The following is a 9,796-nucleotide window of genomic DNA, read 5'->3' as shown; positions in this document are numbered from 1 at the left end:
TGATAACTATTTTGTCTTATAAACAATAAAATTAACTATTATAAATTTAAAACTTTATATTAAAAATATAAGATGATAATCTTTTATATAGAAACCTTTTACAAATTTCCCTTTATAACGTTTAGCGGTATAAGAAGCTATGCATAAACCAAGAAATAATATACCAAAAGAACGCAGCCCAAATGAGCACCAAAGACATTTGAAGTCTATTTCAAAATCAATGCATAATTATCTCTACCGTCAGGGCATGTGTACACGCCCGTTAGTCGTACTTCCATGCGACATTGAATTGTTCACCGACAGGTTGCTGCTCACCACTAATTGCTAACCGAGAATATTACATCGCTGGGAAATTCCGTTCTAAATTTAATGTTTTCAATGAGTAAATGAACAATTTACCAGGAATCGCATATTTGATGGCTGGTGAAGAGTATAGTTTGTATTTCTAGATATCGGTATTGAAGCCAGCTAAAACAGATCTGTAGGCCAGCCTCTGAATCAAGAAGCATTATTTTTGTTTGGTGATACCCTATACCCTCATATACGGGAGGTTAAACAGTTTACACTTTCAAGATTTGTAGAATTGAGCAGATCAGAACTCTTTCAACAAACACACACAACACCAACGGGTATAGAGGGCAATGGTCAGACTGAGACAAATGGTGCATAATCGAACATTCGAATGTGTGTTCAATGTAACTCAAAACTTGACCCGAATTAGTCCCTCTCGTAAAAGTTTTGTTCTGTGGCCGGATTCTTATTGTAAAACTCAAATCCTCCCTACCCCCAACCCAAAGGGGTAGAACGCATAAAATCAAATCAACAGAAGCCTCATCTACAGGTATGAGTTGCTAGCCTGCAAAATGGCCTATCTAATTCTCATTTGCAAACTTGATACCCTTCTCAATTGATGTCTTGAGCTCACCCTTAAGATTTTCCAGTCCTTCCTTCTCAAAGTCTGACAGCTGGCCCAACCCAAGGACTTCCTCAACTCCATTCTTCCCAAGCTTCACCTGTAACATCAGTGAACATAAATATTTCAGCAGCCAGACCATGAAGTTACTCGAGTATTAGAGTTCTAAGGCAAAAGAAAAAAAAAACAGTTTCAAAATGATCAAATGATATAATCACATTAGGCCAAGCATCCAACACCAGCAATACAGTAAACCATGTCACCATTAGCACAACATAGTACAAAACAAACGACAGAGAACGTTAGTGCAATGTGCACGGATGATTTGCTACTCCCTCCATGTTTTAATGTGCACCATTTTGACTTTTAGACTTAACATTTGACCATTCGTCTTATAAAAAATTAGTGCAAATATTCAATAGTATATATTGCGTTTAAAGTATTTTTTGAGATAAAACAAGTCACAGCAAAATAAATGATGTTTCCAAAAAAAAAATGAATAAGACAGCTAGTCAAATTTCATGTCCAAAAGTCAAAGCGTCATGCATTTAAATATGGAGTTAGTTCAATATTTGGCATGGCATATTTGAGGGTGTTTTTTGAAAATCTTGTCAAAAAAAAAGTTTCTTGATAGTCATGCAACAGCATTATTGTAACCAGAACAAGCAATATTTTATCTTGAAGTACAATGGATAACAGGAGCTAAATACAAATTTACATGGATGGACTGAGGTTCATAGAATCATAGCACCATAATGCACACTTCCACAGTTCACGTCAAAAAAAAAATGAGCCAATAAAATGAGTGCATTCTAAAAGTGTAAGTAAGCAGTTCCACAAATAAGGTATGACTACTACCAAGATAAAAACGAAAGAATCTAATCACACAATCAGACAGGATATAAGAATCTAACCAGATACAAGAGACACTCTTATATAGGATTATAGTATCTTACTGTATAATTCTACTCTATGAAATTAGAAAGGTGCACAGTTAGATACTGTCCATCTTCTAACATTTTTGCGCAGAAAAATGAGGATGAAAACTAAAATAACATGTACACAAACCACTACCATGCAAGAAAAAGGAAGGATTCGAATAAACAGCTACCACTAAAATGAGAAAGACCGGGCAAATCACACACTCGATTTACTTCACCAAATGATATGATACCACAAATGCAGCAGGAAAAAAAAGTAGGGAATTGCACATGTACCTTGGAGGCAAAGAATGGAAGCTCTGTTACAGTTGATTGCACAAAAGAGCATTCAACAACATCCGGAACTCCATTCAGACCCTTTAAACAAGCATTTGCGAAAACAGCACCAGCATACCTGCCAAAAATATCAAGTGGGAAAAGGATAAAACCACCGACGACTTCATCCATACAAGCACCAATCACGTCACTCTATGTAGCTATTATTTATTAACCCTCGACGGAAAAGGGTTTTTCAACTTACGCCATAGACAAGGTTGCAGAGCCCTTTCCAGCCTTTGCTTCAACAACTTCAGTCCCACCATCTTGTGTTCTCTTGGTAAGAGCCTTGATGTCTTCAGCAGACAATGCATTAGTTGCAGGAGTTGCCTATCCAGGGAAAAAAAAGAGTTCCTTCAGTTGAGTTGTTAAAGTTATGAGCTCATAAAAGCATCACCTGCTTCACATTTTGGAACAGCCAAAAGAACACTCAGTTATATGTTAGCGTGTTTGTATTCTTGATTGTAATCAACAAAATGAATGTTAACACCTTATTTTAGACTATGTTAGCTGTAAATCCATAAAGATAAGGACTTCTACACACACAGACAATGTATGCCTTAAGCAAGACAAAATATAACAATTTTGGTTATATACTTTTTATCATAATAAAGATGTATAGTTTATTCAAGTCAGCAAATTTTGATCATAGAGAACAATCAAGAATGATATGATTACACTGTCGTAATAAAAATATATATTGAGCATACTAATCTGATTTCGTGACATGTAAATAAAATATGGAACACAACTGATGTCACTTTCTGAGTTAAGTTAATAAAAAGTCAAAACCAATACCTGTGAGAACAGTGGCAGGATGGTGATACCCGCATGGCCACCAACAACTGGGACATTCACATCTGCCAAAAGGAAAAATAAATCCAACTAAACATCAGAGAGACAAATTACTACAAGAGACACAAAATAATTCAAGTATTCTCCATCAGTTCTCAATACTCAAGTGAGTCTAAGATTATTACCTGTAACATGCACATTGGCCTTTCCAGCATAGAAAGTCTTAGCACGAACAACATCAAGAGTGGTTACACCAAACAACCTCTTCTCATCGTAAGTTCCAGCCTTCTTGAAAACCTCAGCAGCAATTGGGACCGTTGAATTAACGGGATTGCTGATCATGTTGACAAGAGCCTAAGATGCATGAACGAATTTACTGTTAAGCAGTCGTAATTAAGCATGTAAAACCAACGAACATGCATGAGTTTCATATATACAACAATTGACAAAAATGATGAAGAATTTAATGTTAAATGTAAGTAGATAACACAAGCAATCAAGTCAGGATAAACACTGATATTCTTCTGGTTTGCCCATGTTAATAAATGACCCGTGGGAATAAAAGGCAAGGGAACCAGAATATTAAGAAATCTACCATGAGTATTGGAATGCTGATATACAGGAAGCATGCTGGGGCAAAAGTTTGATGCCTTCTTCAGTAATCTAGTACCGCTTTCACATTTCTAATCAAATCATGTTTACGCTTCCAGTCCTATACCTGATTGCGGCGAGCAATACCCATAACCGGCCACAAGAATTACAGATCTAGAGTGGAGCAGAGTCCTCCAAGTGACGAAGAGATCTTACATTTGGGCAGTACTTAGCGATGGCGGTGCAGAGATTCTTAACGATCCCGGCGTTGATGTTGAAGAGGTCGTCCCTGGTCATGCCGGGCTTCCTCGGCACGCCGGCCGGGATGATCACAATGTCCGATCCCTCCAACGCTTCCCCGAGCTGGTCGTCCCCCATGAAACCCTTCACCTGTAAGAAACCCAAACCCAAACCCCAACCCAAGCGCCGGCAGCGTTAAGACAGATCCGGCGGAACAGAGAGAGCGACGCAGGCGACGAGCAACGGGGCGCGGTACCTGGGCAGGGGAGTTAATGTGGGAGACGTCGGCGGCGACGCCGGGAGTGCCGGCGATGTCGTAGAGGGAGAGGGAGGAGACGAGCGGGTTGAGCTTCATGAGGAGCGAGAGCGGCTGCCCGATGCCACCGGCCGCGCCGAGGATGGCGACCTTCCTCTCCGGCTGCCCGGAGGCGGAGGAGTAGCTGCGGCGGCGGCGCAGGACCTGGGAGGCGGATCTCATCAGCGACGGCCTCATTGTTGCTATCCTCCTCGGCGGCGCGTGAGATCTGGCTTGGTGGAGGCGGAGTGAGGAAATTGCGAAAGGGTGCGTGACTTTTTGTAGGCGACGGAGGAAAAATTTCGGAAAGAATAGTCTGATTTAAAGTATTAAATGAAGTATAACTATGAATAAATTTTAGATTCCGTCTTTTAAGTCTAATTAATCTGTTATTACCGTAGTATTTATGGCTAATCATACACTAATTAGGTTCAAAAGATTCTTGTCACGATTTTCTTCGAAACTATGTAATTAGTTTTAATTTTTATCAATATTTAATGCTTTATTTAAATATCTAAAGATTTGATATGATGTTTTAAAAAATAATTTTAGGACTAAACGGGACCTGAAGTGCTAAAATATAAAGTCGCTCAATGAAAATGGTTGGAAAGGTCTTTAACTTCTCTGCGATTTTCTTGTTTGTGCGTGTGTGTGTTTTCGCGTGATTTGGTTAACAATGGTGTCAGGGTTTAAAATTGCTCTAGTCACACTCAAAATTGACTTGAAACTGAGACGAGTCTGACAATTGAAATTAAATGAAATCAGTTAAGCTTATAACAGCCCCAAAGATCGATTGAGTAGGATTGGTAGGTGCCTAGCTTAGAGCAATGGCAATAGCTAATCCAAATTTCAACATATATATTATCATTTGAATAATCATTCAAAATAGATTCTCTATTCATAGCATGCATCCTCCCACGGTATATATCGCTCCTACTTCATTCTGGTCTAAAATCATAAGGACTCCTACTTCATTCTCTACTTCAGTCTGATCTAAAATCATAAGGAAAGTGTCATCCCTCTACTTTAGTCTGGTTTAAAATCATAAGGAAAGTGTCATCCCAGCGAGGAAAGACAGAAAGAAAGCAAGTGTGCCATGTAAAGCCATGCCTGAGTTTCAGCCTTTCAAGGTGATAGAAAGGCTATCCACTTCAACTCTCGCCAATAGATCTCAGTTAGGTGACCCTACTAGGCAGGCAGAATCAGGGAGAGAACTTCATTGCAAAAGCTTGATTCGAACCGACACTTGTTGGCTCGAAAGCCGGATTTTACTTCAACATATATATTTTATTAATATTTTAGAATGAAGTGCACCAGCGGTCTCTAAACTTGTATACATGTGTCATCTAGGTCCCTAAACTCTCAAAATCATTTTTGGGTCCCCGAACTTGTCCGGGAGTGTCATATAGGTCCAAACGGGCTCCAACCGACTCCATCCGCTGACGTGGCATGTCACGGCGACGCCTACGTGTTGGTAGTGCCATGTCGGTTCCACATGTCAGTTTCTCTCTCTCCTCCTTATTATTTTCTCTCTCTTCTTGTAGGCGCCACCGTGGTATGCCACGTCAGCGCGGATGGAGCCGGTTGGAACCCGTTTGGACCTATATGATACCCCCGGACAAGTTTGGAGATCTAAAAATGCATTTTGAAAGTTTAGGGACCTAGATGATACATATATACAAGATTAGAGACCGCTGGTGCACTTCACTCAATATTTTATAACCATATACTCTACCATATACTCTTATATTGATATTGCTCTCTTTTTATAATTCGATGTTAAAATATCAATGGAGAAAAAAGAACATCCAAATTTAGATGATCTCTCTTCAATTTGGATGGATATCTAGATCATGTTTTTCCTTTCATATCATATAGAAGGTGAGATACATGAGCTGCTAAGTTTGCTCTTAGACAGGTGAATCCAACCACAAGCACACAAAATTATACGTCTAATATTGATGTCTGACTTAGGCATTATTTTGTGGGCACCAAGCACAGAAGACCTAAATTACAAATGGAGTATTAGTAAATCAAAATGACCCCAAGTCCAATTTCAAAATAAGTTTTGAAATTGCTTCAAAGTCAAAAATAAACGAATTTTTAAGCGAAATAAACACAATTTAGCTGGCGTCGTAAGGTGTCTACAATCAAAATAAACGCAGTAGGGGAAATAAACACAGTATGAAACATTTGAAGGTCATGTATAATTATCAAACAATGAACAAAATAAATTCCAACATTCTAGGCCCGTATAGTTAGATACTACTAACAACCAACAATAATTAAACAAGCCAATGATTTCTTCAGTCATTAGCGCTCACCATCTTTCTCAACTCAAGTGCCAACCATCCCTCTAAATAAAAAGCAGAGCTGAAGTAGTATCGTCAGTAAATATCCACTCGCCAGATACAAAATTTGACGAGGTAGGCGTTATATATCATGCTGAAATAGTTTAGAACAAACTGGGCCGATTTTCCGTTACCATTTTATCTTAACACTGGCACACTGCAGTAACTGGGAGGTTCTCCGGTCTCCAGACAGAGCAGCAACAACCATGTCAGGATGATCATGAACTAAATCAAAGAAGAGCGCAAGTCAATCAGTAGGTCATGATATCACTTCCATCTGAATGCTCGGAGGCATCAGTAACATCGCCCAGCTCTTGGCTCTCCCCATCAGTTTCCATAGCATCAACTTCAGATTCTTCATCGTCTGTGTCCTTGTCCTCATATATAATCGGTGGGGTAGCCTCGTCCTCATCCGTTTCACCATCAGAAACCTGGAAAAGTTTCGGGTTATTGCAGTGATTAAATACACAGCGATATTTGGAGAAAAGAAACTTACCTCGTTGAAAAGATAGTCTAGGGTTGTTGAAAGCTGGAGTGCTGACTTAAAGGTTGACGTTCTTGCATCAATAAGCTGCAGAAATGGCAGACAGTAACATTAGAATTCGGAGTACAACATGACTCATAATTGCTATTTGTATCTCTGCTTGTACACTCAAACCAATCTTCAAGAAAGTCTAAAATTTCAAGAATTTCCTGACACAAAACATCTAAATGCAGCAATGTTCAGGGACGATGCAAGGTAGTAATCTTAATGATAAAGTTATTGAAGGGATAAAAGGAGAAAATTCATAATCCCAATACAAATCGTGCCACTTACAGTTACTGCAACTGCAACAGAGGAAGATACTAACCTGGTAGAGTGAATTTAGTATTATCAGAGAGGACTCCTGAGACACTATGCTGCTCATGTGTCGACAGAGTAAAGCCTGAAGCCAGGGGAGCATACAAGCCAGTTTTGCACCCCTGTGGAGGGTAAGAACATATCATGTACAACCTTTCCATGGAATTGTTATGGACGTAGTTGAGATTTACATTGAAAATTAAAAACCTACCTAGATTGTATTAGCAACACAAAGAACTTGAGAAGCTTAACAACATCCGTTGGTGTTAGGAATGACACTGACTTTACAATGACCTGGATGTAACCCAACCAACAAGGCAACAACACAATTATCAGATAAGAAATATTCCATTAAATTGCAATAGAACTAACTAATATAATGTATCCTTCACTTAAACATGTTAAGTAGATCTGTTATGGTTTCATGGAGAAAAGGAGGCCAACTTTTAGTCAGGTCTAGCCAATTTCATTTACAAGACAGCCCAACTAGACTGAATTAAGAGGTTCAGACTACTGTATCTTTTCTTTCATCTGGAACACCAATAGATGTGAATTTTACCCCTTTTTCTTTTCAATTTTACTTGATATGAAAAATATCATTAAACAAGGCAATAATAAGAAACAAGAATCCAAGTATCCCTGGCCTTAGTTTGATCAGACTTATATTTGCAGAAAAGTGGCTTCACTATTAATAATATCAAACTACTCAGTGTTTGATATAGCCTAGCATAAATGAGAAGTTCTATTATTTTCCTAATCATCATGTGCAGAACCATTATAACCCAGTAAAACAAGCATCCAAAAATTAAAAGACTGTAACATCAACTACCTTGTGTCAACCAAACAAAAATGATGAATTATATAAAAACAACGACAGTGGACCATAGATTCTAAGTGAAACTGTATTTAAAGTATGGTCAAAGGTTGAATGAAGACAAGGACAAGGAGCAACAGAAGTCTCAACCAAACGATGCACACAAAGGAAACACAGTTATACCTTTTCATCTCTATTGTACAAGCACTTTAGCAATTCAGTATGATCATCAGCACGCAAAGCTTGCTTCAGCAAAATATGGACTGAATCTGCACTTGGTGGCACTAAAGAGGGTGATTGCTCTTCGGTAATTTCAGACTTGTTGAGCAAATTCATAGTTGCAAGTTTTTCCTCCATGGTCGATTCGTCAAGATTGTACTCTGGATTCACTTCCTTGGTTGTGTCTAAGCATCCCAATTAAAAACAAAAATTAGTGATGTGGTAATGGAATGGCTAGAAAATAGAGGACACCGTTAACCCTGTCCTTTCACTGTTTACTTAGAAGTAGAAAAGGTACACAAATTGTTGTGTTAAGGTTTTGGGGATAATGTAACAAGCATATGCCTCACCATTAGTGGAATCCAAAACAGATGCCATCCTTTTCTTTGCTTTCCCTTGATGAACAGGTTCTGTCGCTTCCATCCTATTTGCTGGTGTCATAAAGAAACAATCAATGGCAGGCTTCTAGACAAAGTATGTAATTTGCAATTTGATTGTCATATCATTGTAGGTTACGGAGACCAATTCCAATATGTTGTGATCAGTTTGAGAGATTCATGAGATATAATTAGCGTTGATGTTGTGGTAGTTGAAATGGAAGTATGAAACTCTAATTTATCTTTAATTAAAATAAGGGTGTTTTTCAGTTTTTAAAGAAAAGAACTGAAGCATTGTCCCAAGTCATATGCTAGTATTAATAGTATATCGCATATGTCAAACCAAATTCCCAGAATCCTAAAGTATGACTGATCAAGACTCAGCATCATCTAAAGCTCAACTTCCTTTTGCAAGTAGTACTCGTAGTGGATTTTCACACTCCCCCCCCCCCCCCCCCCCCCCCCCCCCCCCCCCCCCCAGGTCCCATTTCTGAAATAGACAGGAGAGCGAAACCTTGCTACAACTCGCAGATCGCGATCGCACTATCTCAGATTTTAACTTCGAGCACTCTCAACAAACAGCTGATAAGCAAAATTATATAGCCTTAAGGTAGATACACGTCATAAAACTATTGACTACAGCCAAGCAGCACATCAGCACGTCGGCCAAAAGAAACAAAACTTACTTCAACAAACTTCACTAGTCAATCGTCGTGAGAGAACAATCACTCAAACCAAATCCCCAGCATAGAGCAATCACTCGCGAGCCACGAGACATCTCGAAAACCTAAGCACAGCGCATCGTAGCACAGAAACCGCCTAATACTCCAAGAGCAGAAGTATTACCCTAATCAACAACGACCGAACGAAGAGTGAAACAGCGCGCAAGGAAGGGAGGGGGGTTTCAGGGGATGGGTTACGCGGGAGGACCTGGACTCACCGACCGATCGGCGACGGCCGTGAAGAGCTCGCCGTCGGAGGAGAAGGCGGCCGCGTCTGGTGGTGGGGGCGCGGCGCTCTTGGGCGGCGGCGTCTTCTCGCCCGGCTGGGGAAGTAACGGCGCGGGGCAGCTCGGGAAGGACGGAGGAGGAGGCGAGGGTTTTC

General features: G+C 39.7%; 2 protein-coding genes across 2 annotated transcripts; both read right to left on the bottom strand.

Moving 5' to 3' along the window:
- Window positions 1-650: 650 nt before the first annotated feature.
- On the bottom strand, window positions 651-4,365 carry LOC102707349 (malate dehydrogenase, mitochondrial-like). Its single transcript, XM_006644375.1, has 7 exons — window positions 4,052-4,365; window positions 3,772-3,945; window positions 3,150-3,318; window positions 2,968-3,029; window positions 2,375-2,499; window positions 2,131-2,248; window positions 651-1,013 (listed from the first exon to the last, which is right to left on the bottom strand). The coding sequence occupies exons 1-7, from the start codon at window positions 4,286-4,288 to the stop codon at window positions 873-875; spliced, it is 1,026 nt and encodes a 341-aa protein (XP_006644438.1). The 5' UTR covers window positions 4,289-4,365; the 3' UTR covers window positions 651-872.
- Window positions 4,366-6,223: 1,858 nt separating this feature from the next.
- Window positions 6,224-9,796, bottom strand: LOC102707071 (WD repeat-containing protein 43). The gene is made up of 7 exons (XM_006644374.2): window positions 9,623-9,796; window positions 8,666-8,746; window positions 8,280-8,500; window positions 7,494-7,576; window positions 7,293-7,404; window positions 6,938-7,012; window positions 6,224-6,872 (listed from the first exon to the last, which is right to left on the bottom strand). The coding sequence occupies exons 2-7, from the start codon at window positions 8,736-8,738 to the stop codon at window positions 6,693-6,695; spliced, it is 744 nt and encodes a 247-aa protein (XP_006644437.1). The 5' UTR covers window positions 8,739-8,746; window positions 9,623-9,796; the 3' UTR covers window positions 6,224-6,692.

The sequence above is a fragment of the Oryza brachyantha genome, chromosome 1 (genome assembly GCF_000231095.2).
Source record: "Oryza brachyantha chromosome 1, ObraRS2, whole genome shotgun sequence".
NCBI classification, from domain to species: domain Eukaryota; kingdom Viridiplantae; phylum Streptophyta; class Magnoliopsida; order Poales; family Poaceae; genus Oryza; species Oryza brachyantha.
Note: the sequence above shows the minus strand (reverse complement) of the source record. Positions and strands in the feature narration are given on the sequence as shown.